General features: G+C 37.1%; 1 protein-coding gene across 1 annotated transcript in view; it reads left to right on the top strand.

Moving 5' to 3' along the window:
- The window catches only part of csmd2 (CUB and Sushi multiple domains 2), a 317300-nt gene that overhangs the window by 216957 nt on the left and 80813 nt on the right, over positions 1-19530 (top strand). Inside the window, exons 26-32 of the mRNA XM_055218930.2 lie at positions 786-988; positions 2905-3096; positions 5684-5822; positions 7515-7702; positions 13782-13976; positions 14304-14420; positions 15030-15143. Coding sequence (XP_055074905.1) covers positions 786-988; positions 2905-3096; positions 5684-5822; positions 7515-7702; positions 13782-13976; positions 14304-14420; positions 15030-15143 — 1148 coding nt within the window. The remainder of the gene's footprint in view (positions 1-785; positions 989-2904; positions 3097-5683; positions 5823-7514; positions 7703-13781; positions 13977-14303; positions 14421-15029; positions 15144-19530) is intronic.

Raw genomic sequence — 19530 nt, 5'->3', positions numbered from 1 at the left:
TTCCTCTAAAAATGCATTTCCACTCAGAACAATGTTAATTTTAGGACAACCAGTAAGCAAATATTGAACTCAGATATGTAACAATTAAATAATAAATACATCAACGGTTCGACAGTTTGTGGACTTACATGTGTAACAAAGATGGTTTACCTGCTGGTCATCATGTCATCTCATTAATGTTGAATGAGCTTTGATGAAAATGTAAACACTCATGCAAACACTCCAGATAACTTAAAACATTCAATCTCAGTTTAACATAAAAAATCAGGGTGAGTGTGTGTGTGTGTGTGTGTGCTTGTGACTACATTATACATCAGAAGAGTAATTCATTTCTGGCATTTAGGGTGGCAGAAAACAAGATCATTTCCTTCAGCCTGGAAATGACACGTCTCGTTCTTGATATTGCTGTAAAAGTCCTAATTTCATTTTTCATAAAGGTTAATTACCTAAATTGTTTTGGTGTTACACATAATAATTGAAAGATATATTTTCTCTTTGTGTTTTCACTTCCTCTTTTATTCACTCTCATCCCTTCCTGTGACTCTAAGCCACACTTTTATCCAAAAGCGACTTTAGGAAAACAAGAAATACAATATTAACTTTATTATTTGCTTTTTTCTGTCCCGAAACAATTGATTACAATGCACATGGCCAGTGAGGATTGAAAAAATGAACAAATTAAATAAAGTGATTTCTTCGCCTCAAAGTCATATACTGTAGATACGACAGTTAGGGCTCGCTCAACAGACGTGACTAATATGTTGTTTGTGTGTTTAATTCCACAGGCTACATTTCCTGGTCTTCCATACAGAGGAAGTGCATGATGTTTTGAGGATCTGGGATGGTCCTCAGGATGGAGGCGTGTTGCTTAGAGAGCTGAGCGGCTCTACACTTCCTCCAGATCTTCACAGCACCTTTAACACCGTCAGTCTGCAGTTTACAACCGACTTCTTCACCAGCAAGCAAGGCTTTGCTTTGCAGTTCTCAGGTGTGTTTTTCACACATGTTCTTAGTTTTTTGGCCTGGTACTGGAAGTTTGATAAAACCATGGAAGCTGCAAATTCTGGACTACAGCCATCAAATTTTCCAACATGGTTACCAAATGAAGTATTACAATATATGCAATCCTAAAGGGAGATTTATAAATCAACAAGAGATTTCAACAAATGAGAATTGCTGCAGTGGAGCTTAATATTAATTTTAATTAATTTGTTTTATTAGGGATGCTAGTGTCTCTATGGTATCTAATCTCCATGCTATCATAACCAGCTTTGCAGTACTCACTTTTTATACATTTGAGATATTATTACTAAAAATCCATTTAAATCAATTTGCTAGGTCTTGTATAACACGTGCTTTTAAAGGGACACCCCACTTTTTAGGAAATGGGCTAATTTTCGAGCTCCCCTAGAGTGAAACATTTGATTTTTACAGTTTTGCAATCCATTTAGCCGATCTCTGGGTCTGGCAGTACCACTTTTAACATAGCTTAGCATAATCCATTGAATCTGATTAGACCATTAGCATCTCGTTCAAAAATGACCAAAGAGTTTCGATATTTTTCCTATTTAAAACTTGACTCTTCTGTAGTTACATCATGTACTAAGACCGACGGAAAATTAAAAGTTGCGATTTTTTTATGCAGATATGGCTATATTCTCATTCTGGTGTAATAATCAAGGACTTTGCTGCTGTAACATGGCTGCAGCAGGCGCAATGATTTACGCAGCGCACGAAAATAGACCCCTTAGTATCGTCCAATAGCAGGGGACTACTTTTGGGCACTGCGTAATATCATTGCGCCTCTTGCAGCCATGTTACAGCAGCAAAGTCCTTGATTATTACGCCAGAATGAGAATATAGTTCCTAGCCATATCTGCATAAAAAATCGCAACTTTAAATCTTTTGTCGGTCTTAGTACACGATGTAACTCCAAAAGAGCCAAGTTTTAAACATGAAAAATATCTAAACTCTTTGGTTATTTTTGAGCGCGATGCTAATGGTCTAATCAGATTCAATGGATTATGCTAAGTTATGCTAAAAGTGGTTCGGCTGAATGGATTCCAAAACGATAAAAATGAAATGTTTCACTCTAGGGGAGCTGGAAAATGAGCCTATTTTCGAATAAAGTGGAGTGTCCCTTTAAGGAATAAAAATCAATTATTAAAGGAATCAAAATTAAATAAGTCTGTTTTATAATTAAAAATTATTAAATGAAGTTAAAATAAGAAAAATATTTATTAAACCAAGGTCACTATGAAGGGGGAGACAAGTACTTTGAGTCTGTCCCGCAAAGCAACAGTCCCCGCAGCTCATGTCAGCAGATACACCATCTCCACTGATGTATGAAACCTGTTAAGCCAGGGTGTACATGCGTTTATATCAGACTGTAACCAGGGTAACCATCCCTGTCTACCTCCATCAGCTGTCACTCCAGGCGCAGTGTCATAATTTCTTTCTTTATTATAGCTTAGAACGTAAAAAAATGTAAATAATAATAATCTACCATTATACACCACCAATATGGCATTTCTGTTCCCAACCATAACACTTTACCTATATAACAACCATTCGCGTTGAGACCATATCGTATTCTAGGCAAGTAAATTAGTATGTGTACAGAGTAGCATGCATACTGAAGATGGCATTTATGCTTTGTAAGAGTTTCAGTGCGCTAAACACCAACCAGTCCTATCTGTGCTCAGTAGAGGTGTGTGGCCTGCAGGTAATATTCAGGACTTATTATAACAACAGTTGTAGTAGATATCATTAATGGCTTGTAGGTCATTGCCATTGGCCCTCTCAGCAGACCCCACCACCCAATAGATCACTTGCACTGTTACACATTACAAGTACCAAAGTTTTCTTTTACAATCTAATATTGCTTGTGTTTCTTATCCATAGTTTCAACTGCCACTTCCTGTAATGATCCCGGAATTCCAACTAATGGCACTCGGATCGGAGACAGCAGAGAACCGGGGGATCGTGTGCTTTTCCTGTGTGATCCGGGCTACGTCCTACAAGGGGCGACCAAGATCACATGCACTGAAATCAACAACCGTTTCTTCTGGCAGCCTGATCCGCCCACTTGTTCCGGTATGAGCATTCCAAATTAAAAAATGTGACCATTGCCAATACTTTGTTAGTGCTGTGATCCATTGATTTTTGTGCAGTCATACTCTGCCCCATTAGTGGAGAAGGTAGTTAACATTTTTGATGAATGACTCAACGCTGGCTTTTGTTGGTTTAGTTATGATTATGTACCATTAGTTTATTCACATAAAATAAGGCATGTGTGTTGTATATCTCAATGTTTACGGGTTGAAAAGACTTTTATTGCAACAACAGTAAATGTCATGCTGGATAAAGAAATATGTGTATGTGTTGGTTCATTATGATACACAGTGAGAAGAATCAGAAACAAGGAACATTTAGGGCCCTATTTTAACGATCTAAGCGCATTGTCTAAAGCGCACAGCGCAACGTCTAAATGGGCGTGTCCGAATCCACTTTTGCTAATTTAATGGTCGCATGGTCGAAAAGGGTAGGTCCTATTGTAATGGGAGTATTTTGGGCGTAACGTGCAGTAAACCAATGAGAGTCACAGCTATCATTCCCTTTAAAAGCAAGTTGCGCTGGCGCTATGTCTAATCCCTATTTAGATGACGGACTTTGTAAACTGAAAAACTAAGCAGAGGTAGAAGATCCCCAGTTTAAGATTAATGTTAAATAATTGTGTTGTTTTTCCCTTATATTGAAATTGTTATTTTTTTATTAAAACCTTTAAAACCCGTTTTCTTTTAGTCATGGAAGTAAAAAGCAGGCTTGTAATTGCTTTAAATGTATGGCTATCCAATATCATCAAAAAATAATTTACAAGTATGTAAGATAAGGTTTGTACTCTAAAAATACTTTATTTGTAACAAACAGGAGATAAAGAAATTACAAACGGCTCTCCTCACGTTTCAGCACTTTGGACAGCGGTTTTTTTTTAGCAAAGAGTTTTTTTAAGCATTACTTACAAATGTTTCTCATCTCGCCATATCCACAGGTACATCATATACAATAAATCCGTGAGGTAGCATTAAAAAAAACATTTAAAAACAGACGCATTTGTTCAAAGCAAACCATTTATTTACTTATCAGGCTGCAGGTAAAGCAGCTCTTTGCGCCTTCTAACGTCTCATAATCAGTCCTCATTTATAAATATGTCCAAGAGACTCAATAATAATCTCTTAAATTCAATCCTTTAATCTTTCATATTTAAAAGCATTTTTGTGCTGCTGCGCATTTATGTACTTTGTGATAAGCAAACCCGTGTTGTCCTCCCGTTTATAGGCGCATATTACTAATGCGCTCTTTAAATAACATAAAACATATTGCGCCATTGACTTTAGACTTTAGACCAGGTTTTTGTTGGTCAATGGCGTAGTCTATTTTAGTTGCCTCAAAATAGCAACGCGCCAACATGCGCCTGAACACACCTCGTTTTTCAGACCAGAACGCCCATGGGCGCAAAGGGGGCGCAAATGCATTTGCTATTTAAACAACGCGGCGCTAACCGTGAAAATTAGGGTGGAAACTAGCGAAAGACACTTGCGTCGCGCATTGCGCTGCATTGCGCCGGGTGTAAGATAGAGCCCATTATGTTTACATTACACCTAAAAATAGTCAAGGTGGCCATTCAAGACATGTTTACCCAATTAACATTTTAAAACACACACATGTATCATAGAAGTCATGCTAAAAGCACATAAGATCATTATTATAGTATTGTATATATGATAACAATAGGCCTAATGTAGTATTATTAGGTCAGATCAGCATGTCCTACAACAAACAACAAACACAGCACATTTTAAATGATTTAATGATGCTACTCTCCAGAAACAGAGGAGTTTTCATGTACATTTGGGGCCGAGGGGTTTGGCTTTCTTTTATAAATCAAGGCTTTTTTCTTTGTTGTTAACTGCCACAATTATGAGGGTGTAATTGGGCTGCCTTGTTCTATTAAAATCTCAATTTAAGTTTGTGTAAATGTTTAACCGAATCACAGGCCAAACCCTGGAGATGTTTACCAGTTTCATATGAATGCCTGGCATTGAAGTAGCAGACGATTTAGACCATGTACAAAAGATTTGTCATGTAAAGTTTGGCACATCACTTCATCCCTGGTGTAAAGATGATTCTTTTTGTGGGCATTTCCGAATTATTAAAATAAATGGTGATCTCATAACGATACAGAAATAAACTTGCGCATGGCTTATGTATTGTGTGAAATCTAGATCAGTGGTTCTCAAACTGGGGTCCGGGGCCCCCAAGGGGGCCGCGAGATGATGCCAGGGTGGCCCCAGTTTTATGACATTTTCTAAAACACATTAATTTATTATGAATTCTGTGTAATTAAACCTTAAGAAAATAAGGCTACTAACCAACAGCACTACTTTGTATAACTTAATATGTTTCGTTTACTTAAAATGTTAAATTTTAGAACAGATTTTATCATAAATTTTCTTTGGGGGGGCCGCGAAGGAATGCACCATACACAAGGGGGGCCGCACGCGGAAAACCACTGATCTAGATAAAGAAGGTTCTGGCCATAGAGAGCTACATTTTAAAAATAGTATTTATTGTCCATGTATTTATTGGACATGCTCTCATTTTTTTTTATTTTTTTTTGTAGCTCCGTGTGGTGGGAATCTGACTGGCCCCAGCGGTCTGATCCTTTCTCCTGAATATCCAGAGCCGTATCCTCATGGCAGAGAATGTGACTGGACTGTTTCAGTATCTCCTGACCACATAATTTCTCTCAACTTCAATCAGTAAGCCACTTTCCTAGGACTGTTAACAATGCTGCCATATTTAAATCTTAATTCTCAACACATGTTCTGTCATTTATTTTCTTTCTAGCTATTAGCAAAAAGAATTCAAAGCTTCATGAAATGTGAATATCAGTGGAAAGTAAAATTGAGATAATATAGCAAATTCAAAAACACTTTCATTGTGTAATGTACATACAGGTACACAAAGACCTATGCACCACACATTGTGTCTTTAAAATTAATTAAAAAAAGATGTTTTATTAAACATAAAGCATTGTGTCACATACTGCTAATAGTCATTTCATTCTATCCAGTTGTGTATTATTATACACTCATTTCACTGCAGGTAAATATGTTAATGTTGAAATCAATGCAGCAATGAATTTCCCTTCCTGCTGTTAAATAGAGTTAATGTTTCCACTATAACAGCTCCCCAGTTTAGGAAGATCTGCATACATGATACACACACTGCTGTCTGGTTTGCAGTGATTTTTAATGAGTCCAAAGTAGGGGTGGGTTGATACCACTTTTTCCATTACCGATACAAATCCGATTCTAGTATTTTTCTTGATCCATTTAGAGTTGGACACCGTTGGTCCGATACCCAATCCAGCATAAAAGGTCCGGATCGGCCCACCCCTATTCCAGATTAAGTAAAACAGGGCAATGAAAATAGAGTCACCATGACTTGCCTAGTCATTGTTTAGGAGAAGAGTTTGGTTCCAAAACGCAATAAATTTGTCTCATTTCGGTAACATGACAAGATGAAAACCACTATTGTACAAACTTTCACATAGCATCTTTAGGTTAGAATAACATTCAAAATTCTTATCTATAATTTTATTTTCAAAGATTTATTATAAAAACTGAAATTTTTTTCTGCAAAATGCAATAAATCAATAAATATGTTTTTTTTTTCAAAATGCTATAAATTTATTGAATTAATATATAAATGTGCATTCATCTTTGCCATGTTATATTCATATAGTTGACTAGTGGTATACATTGATTAAAAAACAAAAACATTAATGGCATTAATCAAAACACTTACTTTGTCATATTAAGAACATTGTTATTGCTGCTGTCATCCTTGGGACGTTGTCGCTGAACTTTTTTAACAGCGATCAGCTGTAAAATGTTTTGGTCCTGCTCGATTCTCGTTGACTTTGAGTAAAATAATGGAAAGTTTTTCATAAGATGCCCTGGAGTCAGTGTGTTAGCATGACAGAAGCTTGATACTGACGGGGGAACAAGCAACAGACGGCATTTTTCTGTCTTCCGAGTGCCTCTTGCGTGAATTATTCAATTTTGATGGCTTACATTTCTTCTGCGCCACAGAAAACCACCACAGGTTTATCAATGCCATCAAATATTATTATTATTTTTTTTTTTTGATCACGAAGTATAAAGTAGATGAGGAAAACTAGGATTCCGTGTGTAGTCAACACACACCCCCATTATTGTTTACAATGCGTGGAATGGTGCGCTGTGATTTGTTGAGTGGATTTATTGCATTCTGCATAGAAGGAGGAATGGCGTTTGTCACGTTTTGGGATAAAAAGGAGAAAGATGACAGAATAACATGGCGGATATTGGATTTTTGCATAAAATTAAGGATTTACTTTATAATACGTTCTTCATGTATTCATTGTGTTGAGCACACTGGCTAACAATATATGTTTCCCTCTCTAGCTTTAGCCTAGAACCAAGCTATGACTTTCTGCACGTTTACGATGGGCCTGATTCTCTCAGCCCACTGCTGGGCAGTTTTTATGGCACGGATGTCCCTGAACGCATCGAGAGCAGCTCCAACACGCTCTTTCTGGCCTTTCGAAGTGACGCCTCGCTCAGCAGCAATGGATTCGTCATTCAGTACACAGGTATGTTTCCCCCTAGTGGTGGGAAGAGTAAGTTACACACACTGTATTGTGTTGTAGGCCTTTAAATGGCTGCATTGTAAATGTGCCGTAAGAAGTGTTTAATTGTTTCTGACTGTGCCAAATTATCATTAACTGCGGTCATAGAATGACATCAGTATGACACTTTGTCCTTTGCTTTTTGTTACTTTGTTTTTGCAGCCTGCTGTATTCATGCAGGGCTTTGAATTGGGCCTTAATCACCACACAATACCCGCCCACCCTTTCGCTCTCTCATATCACATCTGCAGCTTATAATTATCGACCAATGGCACTTTTCACTTTTGTTCAAAGAATAATTATAAAATGAAAGGCCAGAAGGTGCTCATCAATGCTGGCATTTGGTCAGTGTTTTACAAATGAGAGAACAAATGAAAGTTTGGTGTCCCTTCATGTGTCCTGCTGATCTTTGACATGTTTGATTATTCGTGAGCTGACAGACTTGTCTGATCATTGTAACATATAAAACGTGCATGTAAGTTTGTGCATCTGACTTTTATTCTGCAAAATGGCAGATACCACCACTACTACAATTACTTTTGGTTTGCAGTTGATATATTTTTAGGGGATATGCAAAACTACATACTTTAATAAAGTATATTTTGTAGGTTGTCTAAAGGCCGAAGTATGGACCATGCAGATGCAAGAATTTTCGTCATCAAAAGAGTGCGCTTTACTGTAAGGAAACCGCCAGATTTTTAAACCATGACAAGAGTATGAAGGCCACTAGAGGTATTACAAATCGTCGCAATGCACATGCGTTGAATGTGTATGAGTAAAATGAACTAAGCTGTGTGCTCGACTGTGCGGGTACGCTCACGTATGCATAAAAAAACAGACTATACCCAGGGCTTATAGGAGTCGTTCTCTTTTTTGTATCTTTGGGGCGCACAAGTTAATTATTATTTTAAATGTAGATGCAATGCTGTATGTAAAGCCGAAAATGCTTATGCGGTGCGATGCGCTCTTTTCTCCAGGTGGATCTGTGCTAGCCTGGCTCCGCCCTCCTACGTGCTTCCCCTTAATTTTCATTTTGCTTCAGTACAACGTCAGGGACTGCTGTGTAGAGTTTCGTTTTCTCCTGCAAAAATCTGCAGGTCCAATCAGCGAACAGAGGGGGGTGGCTAAGAACGATGACGTTGAGGTCGTGCGTCAGTTTGAGTTGTAGTTCAGTAATGGCAGCGGAGAAAGATGTGAGAAAAGCTACGGTCCCTTTTTGCAAAATTGCCGAATATACAGAAGTTAAAGCCGGAGCAAGAACAATGTTTCCTAAGTTTTGTTGGTCTGATCATTCGGACTTGTTGTTTCCGGACGGTTTCGGCGCATGATATACGTCGCGACCACACGTTAGTGATTGCTTATGGCAGATCCAATAGTTTTAAACTTCAACAGAGGACCCTCCTTAACGAAAGTAACGCTTTGCAATGGAGCGTGGCCAGACTCTCTGTACAAATTAAATCAATGTATGAGAGTCTGGTTGGACCAGGCTACGTCTGTGCAGCAGCGAGTTGAAATATATTTTAACTTTTCAGAATGTTGCGTCCACACCACAGGTCATGTGAGAAGAACCAACCAATCAGCTTCACCCTTTACCTATCAACATTGTACCACATAAACACTGTATTCATCACTGTGATTCATGGTTGCTTAGCAACAGCAGACGCTACTGGAGCGCAAGTGCCTGAGCATTTTGGAAAGAAGGAAGAAAGTGGCTCAGTCGGGTTTTAGATGCAACATGTGAATGGCCCTTAAGGTAATGGGTAGGTGCTTTTCTAAAGCACTGTTAAGAAGTGACACATTCTTGTCAAAAGCGCAAAAGAAAAGGGGTCTCAAGATGAATTTTTAAAAGTTGAATTATTTCTTGAAGCATCATTTTACACCAACCTTGAGATGATTAAAGTGACAGCAAGAAACCTAAATGTCTGTCTAAATGTGTAACACGATTTTAAAGAAAATCCACGCCTCCACCACAGATCAAATGAGACATAAAACCAACCTCAAAGTTAACCATGTAGAGTAAGAACACCACCTACTAACTGGCATGCAGCGGCCAGAGAGAGGGCGAGAGAGACAGCATTCTTTAGGTTACTCTCTGATGGACTCTGTTAAATGAGGAGCAGTATTTTCTCAATCTGGTGTAGCAGATGGACACAGTGTGTGGCACTTCAAAAGCTCCAATTCCAGACCCCAGACTTCTCACAATGAATTAGTAAAACCTAATAATGTGGAAGAAAATCATAAATATACCATATAACGTTTATGTTCGATTAACCCTCATACAGTAGCAGTGCTGGCATAGTGTGGCATTGGCTCGCGATGGTTTGCCGTTGCAAGCTTCAAGCGCCGTCAATCTCTGCAGACTCCCGACCGCGTCTGATTGCCCTCCGAGGTGCAATAGGGGGGCCAAGGATCTACACGGTCGACCGACGGTTAAATAAACACAGCATGCACACATATACACTCCATTGCTCATCCTAAGTATTCCCTGCCAGTATAAACATTTGTCATGTCCAAATGCACACACACACACACAAACCCAATACATGATCAACTTGTCAATTTTTTAATTACTTCATCTCCACACTCATCTTGCCTGAGGTTCAAACAGGCTGGTGTGAGAAGATGAACTATGAGTTATGGCCCCTCTGAAACATCAGCCTAGACAAACAGATTTCCGCCCTGTTTCGACCCATTATTGGGCCATGAAGGACAAAGGCATGGCTCATCAGCAAGAATATTGTGGCATGGCTATGCATAGAGCAGCGTCTCAACAATAGCAAGAACTGCACATAGATCTGTAAATGTGTGAATTTACTCATCCCTGTTTTTGCTGTGCGATGCGAATGTGTGGAAAAGTGATTGATTTCTAATTTTGGCCAAATGATGTGCTATACACATGTCCTACCGGGTGACAGACTGTTTCGTGAAGTCAGCAGGTTTGATCTAGACCAGTGTCACTTGTAATCTGTCCTGGGTCGGGCGGTCGTGCTCCACAGGGTGTGTATGTTGTTGTAGCATATGTTTGTATTGTGAATTTAAGTGTCTTTCGAACTGTGCATATTTACACAAAGTGTCGGCAATATTTGTTGTTTCATGTTTGTCTCATGGTTTTGCTTATGAGTTATTAAGAAACAATAAACGTGTGCTTTCCTGAACTGTCATTTTAATAAGGGACAAAAAATAATTTAGGGTTCCGATTATTTTTTAAATCAAGATTTCTTCAGACTTAAGAATAAAATTAAGAAACATTGTAAAAGACTGTAATTACATACACTACCATTTAAAAATTTGGAAAAACCTCGACTAATATGTTTCTCATAATCTTCAAAATCAAAAGGTGTGTGCCTAAATGTTTGATTACTTTTGTAGACAAAAATACAATTGTGTCAACATATTCATTTTTAGAAATAAAATGTTCTAAAATATGAATAAAAAAACTTTTAAATGGATGAATTAGATCAAATGTGAGCCTGGTCCACAAAACCAATCATATTGTAGCATGGTAATATTTGAAGCAATAGCCTACAATATTGTATGGGTCAAAATTATTTTTTTATTCCAAAATTCATTAGGATATTAAGTAAAGTTCATGTTCCATGAAGATATTTTGTAAATTTCTTACTGTAAATATTTAAAAAATATGTTTTGCTAAGAAACTTTTTTTGGACAACTTTAAAGGAAATTTTCTCAATATTTAGATTTTTTGCACCCCCAGATTCCAGATTTCCAAATATTGTCCTATCCTAACAAACCATTTATTGTCCTATCCTAACAAATCCATTTATTAATAGAAAGCTTATTTATTCAGCTATCAGATGATGTATAAATCTCGATTCTAACCCGTTAACTGGCGCTGTCCCATGTCCACCTTAGTTTACTTCAATGTTTTTTATGTAAATGTTAATCTATCACGACAGACAATATATTGTTGTAAAGGTCTTAGAATATTAATGTTAATTTCAACAATTACTAATGCTTTATTAAAATTTGGTTAACGTTAGTTAATGCACCGTGAACTAACATGAACAAACAATGAACAGCTTTATTTCTATTAACTAACATTAACAAAGATGAATAAATACTGTAACAAATGTATTGCTCATGGTTTGTTCATGTTAGTTAATACATTAACTAATGTTAAATCATGAACATTATAATAAAGTGTTACCGCAGTTTTCATATTTCAAAACCGTTTAGCAGTAATAATAATGCAGAAATCTGTAATTTATTCATTTGCAACAAGAGTATGCAGCAAACCAACACAAACCTCAGTTTTTTTGATAATTTTATGTATTAAAGGGGTCATAGCGTGAAAATCTGACTTTTTCCATGTTTAAGTGCTATAAATGGGTCCCCAGTGCTTCTATCAACCTAGAAAATGTGAGAGAGCTCAACAGAGTAACTTTGTTTGGGTAAGCCATTTTCTGCAAGCATGTGAAAAATTTGGTTATTCAGATTTGTGAGGTAGGTAGCAAGGCGAATTACAATAATACCGCCCCCTTTATCTGCACTATCCAACCACAGCACTGCCATTTAGTGCAGAGAGAAAGAGAGAAAGAAAAAATACTTGATAGCATTATTGAGTTTCAGTTACAACAAACCACCATCATTGTGATCAGTGTTTGCATTTCATCCGCTCATTTGCATTTTAAACGACACACCCAAAACGACATACTTTTGCTCAGGCCTACAAATTAGCAATTTTAACATGCTGTAATTAATTATCTTTAGAGTATTTTGAGCTAATACTTCACATACGCACTATGGGGACATCAAAGTTTTATTTTACAATAAATCTTAAAAAATCTCATAATATGACCCCTTTAAAAATAATACTATATTGCATGTTTTATTTATTACAAATAAATGTAAACTGCTATAAAAAAAAGATTTTCACCTCCAGACACTTTCGTAAAAAACGTCAAGGTGTCTTCTTTAAAGCAAGAGCAAAATTAGGACAAAAAAATGTCAGGGTTATATTAATTTGAACCCCCCCTCCACTCAAAAAAGGGGTAGCCTCTTATGGAACGGCTGAAATTCCACAAGGGGGCGTATTTGTTCCTCAGACGTTGCACAATAAACGTGACATTCGAATATATTCATTATAAATCGTGAATGAAAAGTGAGATTTGAACGAATGTCTGTTAGTGAACTAATTGTATACACTATTTATATCGTAATTCGGTCAGAAACGTCAAGATTGTGAGATGAACAAATCGTTTTGGATTAAAAGGCTTGGATATTCAATTTCCTTGGACTTTTGGGGATTTATGAACAATTTGTTTAGGACAATTTCACCGAAGCGGATAAAGGGAAGATTTTGAAGGTAAGTAAATATCCTAAATCGGCGCCGCCCGGTTCAGGTAGCAACTAGACAACTAGATTACAGTTTTATGACTGCTAAAAATCATATTATGATTTGTGTGTGCGCTTAATGGAATCCCTAAAGTCTAAGCTTTACAACGATGTGCCGCATGACCATATATTTTGAAGATTTAATGCTTCAAAGTTACAATGACGTAATGCAGCCTCACGTGCAAGGGAGGGGGTGTACCGGGTACGGCACAGTGTTCCTTATCAGGTTAAAAAAGACCCTTATGACTGGTTTTGTGGTCAAGGGCACAAATATTGAACAAATGAAGCCAATAAAAGGCCATAATAGATGGAAATTCCTTCACTATTGTTTAAAAAGCTTCCCAGTGTGAGACCTTGGGAAAGTGCATAATAAAATGCCAAGAGAAAGATTTTGCTAATTTTAGGCAAATAGTGACTACTTTATTAAAGATGTCAAAATATAACACAGTTTTGATTTATTTTAGATGCTTTTAGTCATAACATAACTCAAAGTTATTTAATAAATATAGAATAAGTGTTTCAAAACTTGATCCGTAGTGTAACACTTCAGTCCTTTGAAACTATAATGATTTGGAAAAACATTGTGTTGCCTCCTAATAGTTCTTTTTTTCAATTTCCAGCTTTTTTCCCCAAATAACCCTAAATGTCTTTCTAGCCCTCTCAGTGCAGTCTTTATTGTCCCCAACAGAGAATCCCAGAGAATCATGTTTTGAGCCAGGCCTGGTGCGCAATGGAACCCGCGTCGGCGCTGAGCTAAAGCTGGGAGCCACGGTCACCTATTACTGTGACAACGGCTACACTTTGGAGGGAGACGCCACACTCACCTGCATCATGGGGGGAGACGGCAAGCCTGGCTGGAACAAACCAAAGCCTGTTTGCATAGGTAAAACCAGCGTGGGACCAAAACAATCACCAAGATTTTGTTATACATCCACATGGGTTCTTGCTACGAGGACCTGCTGTATGTCGCATCTGTCGCTGTTCCCTTGAAAATAAAGGGGGGTGCGCGTGTTTGTGGTCTAACCTTGAGGAATGCTTCAAACACATTGCAATTTCACTTTGGCAAACACTGGGGATTGTCTAGCAGGGCAGCGGAGAAATCCGAGAAGAAAAGTAATTTAAGATCAGCAGAATGAGAAAAGAGCAGATGAGATGGAGAAGTGAAAATGAGTCTCTAATGCTTCTCTCTTTGGCTGTCACTCTTACTCAGCTCCATGCGGTGGTCAGTATTCCGGGTTAGAGGGGGTGGTGCTCTCCCCTGGTTACCCTGGAAACTACAGCAGCGAGAGGACCTGCCTTTACTCTGTTATTGTGCCGAAGGACTATGGTAAGCAAGAGCATGCAAAAACACACTGTAATGCAAGCATACAAACTCACACACCTCCCATAGAGGACTTTTAACATTCATGTCAGTTTTAAAATAACTTGTTGTGGTGGATATTGTGTATTTTAGAAATCCCCATATTATTATTATTCTTTATGGGATATATAGCTTCTATCCACTGGAGGACCTCTGAATATCCCCTTATATCATCCCAGAAGTGCCTACTCTGCCCCATTATTTGAACCATAAAATGTAAAGGACAGTTGGCCAATTTGGGGGTTCCTATCGAGTTTGAATTAGCCAACACAAACAGCCTCGTATTTCTCTGGGTCAAGGCAAATGTTTTGGAAGCAGAGATAATTAAGGCACAAATTTTCGTGACGCAGAGTAATGGCTTTGAACAGCTGAGAGACAGAGAGCGTAGCAACACCAGGGTATCTATTTTTATGGCCTTCATTTGTAAATTTGCTCTACAAAGCACTAGGGTGTGCGTATATAGAGGTAAAGGGTGCTTCACGGGTTGGGTTTTATGTTTTACTGTTGAATTAACATTTACAGAGTCATGGTCTGTGGTGCATATGTGGTCATTTCTCTTTTATACTTTCTCTGCAGTGGTGTTCAGCCAGTTCGCCTTCTTTCAGACGGCGCTGAATGATATCGTGGAGGTGTACGATGGCCCTACGCAGCATGCCCGCGTTTTGAGCTCGCTCTCTGGGGCGCACACAGGTCAGCGGACTTCTCCTTGCAGTATTACCTTGACCATTACAGTATGAGGAGATGAATGCTAAAGAGTCTGCATTCAGACTGAAAAGTAAATAGAAAGTCAATTAATCGACTCAAATAACAAGATCAGTCACACTCAAAACAGATGACACAGCTAATGAAATCTCGCAAGTTTTGAGTCAGTAGTGTCAATTAAACTAAAGTTTAAATGAAACTAAAGAGAGAATCATTGTTTCATAAACAAGTTTCTCCCAACTGACAGTGGTTGGCCAAAAAGCCTTATGCCATTGGTTAAGACAATGTTGCTATGTTAAGCTGCTCTTAATGCTCAAAAAATATAAAAGTAAAAAATAATAATACTTCTGGGAATGCTGCAATATTTACTTTGCTAGTGGTTAGATGGTTACAAATGGCTTTCTTGTACATGGTCAAAAAAATGGTCAAAGAACTGTCACTGGGGCTCAACCCTCATACAGTACACTGCGAAAAATGATTTTCAAGAAAAAAAATCTTAGTATTTTTGTCTTGTTTTCAGTAAAAATATCTAAAAATTCTTAAATTAAGATGCTTTTTCTTGATGAGCAATACGAGCCAAGAAAAAAGTCTAGTTTTTAGACCAAAAATATCGAATTGGTTTAAACAAATTTGTCTTGAATTTTTCTTGAATTTAGTGTTTAAGAAAAATGTTCATGATTTTTTTGTTTACCCCATTGACAGATTTTATAAATAAAATCACTTAAATATGATATTTTTGGTCTAAAAACTAGACTTATTTTCTTGGGTCATTTTGCTCACCAAGAAAAAGCATCTTTATTTAAGAATTTTTAGATATTTTTACTGAAAACAAGATAAAATTACGAAGAATTTTTTTTCTTGAAAATCATTTTATTAATGTTAATACCTCACTGCAAATAATGACTTTCTTACTTAGTATTTTTGTCTTGTTTTCAGTGCAAACATCTAAAATAATTAGGTCATGTTGCTCATCAAGAAAATGCATCTTGATTTAAGAAAATAACTCTAGTTTTTAGGTAAAAAATAAAATCTAAGTGAATTTGTGATTAACTCTTTCCCCGCCAGCGTTTTTAAAAAAAGTTGCCAGCCAGCGCCAGCATTTTTCATGATTTTCACAAAAGTTTAATGCCTTCCAGAAAATGTTCTTCTTTAAATATATAAACACACAATATATCAGATGAAAGAACAGACGCTCTGCTTTCAAACTAAAAAAACTGTTTCATCCTACCTTCATGAGTTCTCTTGTAATCACCTCTCAAACATGGGTAGGTTTCTTCAAAAACACCCAATTTTGAGCAAAAAACTGAGATAATTCCATTTTTGCGAAGGACTTTTGATAGAGATCAGATGCAGAGCGATCTTTAAAACATACACGGAGTTCTTTCTTTTTCATGTGAGGCGCTACTTCCGGGTTGTATAAGTTGCGGAAGTTGCGGTATTGCGGAAAGACGGAAAATCTCAACATTATCGGGGACGCGTTTTCTCTTAATTGATGAGATATCTCGTCAATGGTGGCGAAAGAGTTAAAAGAAGAAAAAAGAAAAGAAAAAAAATAATAATCTGCCGATTGGGTATACAGTACTCATACTAAAATACTAAGTAAAAAAGTCATTTTCGCAGTGCTCAAAGATACATATTGGTAATGGCAATCAATTTTATTTATATATAGTAGCACCATTAGATACAACTTGGGTTCATCAATGTGCTTTACACCTAAATAACTTAAAACACTAAAGCGCAACAGTGAAACAACATTAAAACAAGAAACAACAAAAATACAGTAATAAACATTTAAAGTGGATCAAAAAAGTGCATCAATGTTGTCATAAGACAAGAACAGGTATTGTTAAAGGTAACAGAGAATGAATAAACGTTTTTACATTGCCTTAGTTGAATAATAGTAGTCTACCCGCATTCACGAACATAAGAAAAGTGCTAGACATTCTGAACATTATTCCTCCTTTAGAAATGTCCGCCAGAAAACGGCCCAATCTAAACAACGGATACATATTACTAAAATGGATCTCACTACCCCTCCCAACTCTCATTCAATTCCCTACTTTCAAAATAATTTGCATACATCTGGCCTCTCACCTCCAACAGGAAGTAAATTGCAGCAGTGTTCGCGAAGTTCAAGGCGAAAGGTGAGATGCGTTCTGAGGTGTGCTCTTCTATCTGTAAAATTTTGGTCTGTCCGTATTCTGAAGACGGCGAAGTTTGCATTCTTTTGAGTGACAGCAAAGGCAGCCAATAAGAGTCAAGTGCTTGCATTTCATAATGAGGTTGCCAGTTAAGCCCGAAGGGACGCCAAATAGGGGCAAGACCATGCGTTTAAAACCCCCTACCCTAATATAGCTGAAAGAAGTTTTTAGGAAGCTTCTAAGGCATTACAGACCCAACGAAAATGTTGTCTACATGTCACATCACAGAACAAGAATAAATACCCCGTTCAATCATTCTATGTCACCTTTAAACATTTTAGAACAACTTTTATGGAAGGTTTTGATCCGCTTCAAATGTTGACTAGTATAATAAAATACAATACTTAAAAACTTCTGCATAAACTACAATGCAAAAGTGCTTCAACCAGAATTATATGCAGTACCAAAAAAAGATGTTTAACTTAGACTTAAAAGCAGACAATGATTAGGCCAGTCTAATAGAAATAGACAGATCATTCCAGAGTCTGGGCGCTACTATAGATAAAGCACGGTCATCCCTACCCTTCAGCCTCCTACATAATAAGAGCTTTTTAAATGGTACTGCCTCAGTGACAGCTCGAGGCCATTCAGTTTAAATTGATGTGGTTTAATGTGTTGAGGATTTTGCTCCAATTATCAGAATGTACAAAGACATGTTCAAGACCAGACGATGTACACAAGAGAATAAAAACGATTTCACATATAAAGCCCGGTGACTCATAGAGTCTAATAAACAGTTCAACAAAGTGGGATCTGCTAAATATGGCTATTTAAATCCACACTAAGACACTGAATCTGAAAGCTTTTATTTGGTCCTAATGTAGTTCTGTTTAATGTGGTTTGAATCAGATTAACAGCACCTTGCGATGTTGCCACAGATGAGTTGTGTATGTTTTTGTTACTTCAACACAGCAGTCAAACACCTGCAATTCTTAAAACTCACTGCTTTAAGATCTCAGATGTCAGTGTGAAATAAGCGCACTAAAGGCTGGATAGTTAGCAGGGAGAAGTAAGGATTGATGCTAGGTGAAATAAAACCACATATTTTCTCTTATCGTTATGGAGAGAGAGAAGGAAAATAAGTTGTGCCGTATGTCATCGTACAAGCACAGATGTCAGTTTTAATGGGTGTTTCTCAACATTCTTGGTAGAAAATTCAGCACAGGGAATGAAATAATCTACACTAATCTAATAGTGAGTGTCGAGTTTTGGGTGAAGTTGTTCGATGAATGAAATGTTAGAAACTTATTTTAAAAGGATTTCTAGTCTTTTACAGTACATGTGCACTGGTGAAGAGAGCTGAGTGGGCATTTTCAGTTCATTCTTTATGGAAGACAAACAAAGGTTTTGCACAGGGGATTGTGGGATTGACAACAGAGAAGCAACCAGCAGTGAGAGTGTTTTTGATGAATTTAGTGCTTAAATTGCACCATTTTATATATGAGGAGCTCAGATGCAAAAGCTGCTAAACGACATCTCCATCAAAAACAAGATGATTTATCACGCATTATAAGTTCATCGAATCCTTTCGCTTCACATCCACTTAGTTCTGGCCTTAGATCATTAAGAAATACCGGTTTGTTGGCAGAATTCTTTAAGAGCTTAATAAAAAAGCAAATTTACTAGATGCACTTACACTGTAAAAAATACTTTGCTGCCTTAATTTTTTTGTTAAATCAGCTCAGATTTACAAGTCATGTCAACAGAAATGAGTTGACACAACTTATAAAATATAGTTGAGAAAAGTCAACTTAATTTTATAAGTTATAACAACTCACCTGTAGTTATAACAACTAATCTCTAGTCAAGAGATTAAGGCAGCAAAGTATTTTTTACAGTGTAGAGGGTTTCGCAATTCTTTATATGTTGATATTTGAGGCCCTTTTTGTGAAATCCAGGCAATAGTCTTATAATCTAATTTGAATCATTGATTCTACATTGATTTAAATTTTTGACATGGCTTTATTCAATATTAAATCAATATTATCTCAATATCAAAGGGACATTCCACTTTTTTTAAAATATGCTAATTTTCCAGCTTTCCTTGAGTTAAACAGAAAATCATCATGTAAAGAACATTCTGTGAAAATATAACCTTGATATCTTTAAAGGGACACTATACTTTTTTTGAAAATATGTTCATTTTCCAGCTCCCCTAGAACTAAACATTTGAT

Source organism: Misgurnus anguillicaudatus, chromosome 20 (assembly GCF_027580225.2).
Source record: "Misgurnus anguillicaudatus chromosome 20, ASM2758022v2, whole genome shotgun sequence".
Taxonomy (NCBI): domain Eukaryota; kingdom Metazoa; phylum Chordata; class Actinopteri; order Cypriniformes; family Cobitidae; genus Misgurnus; species Misgurnus anguillicaudatus.
This window is presented reverse-complemented; position numbering and strand designations above follow the sequence as displayed.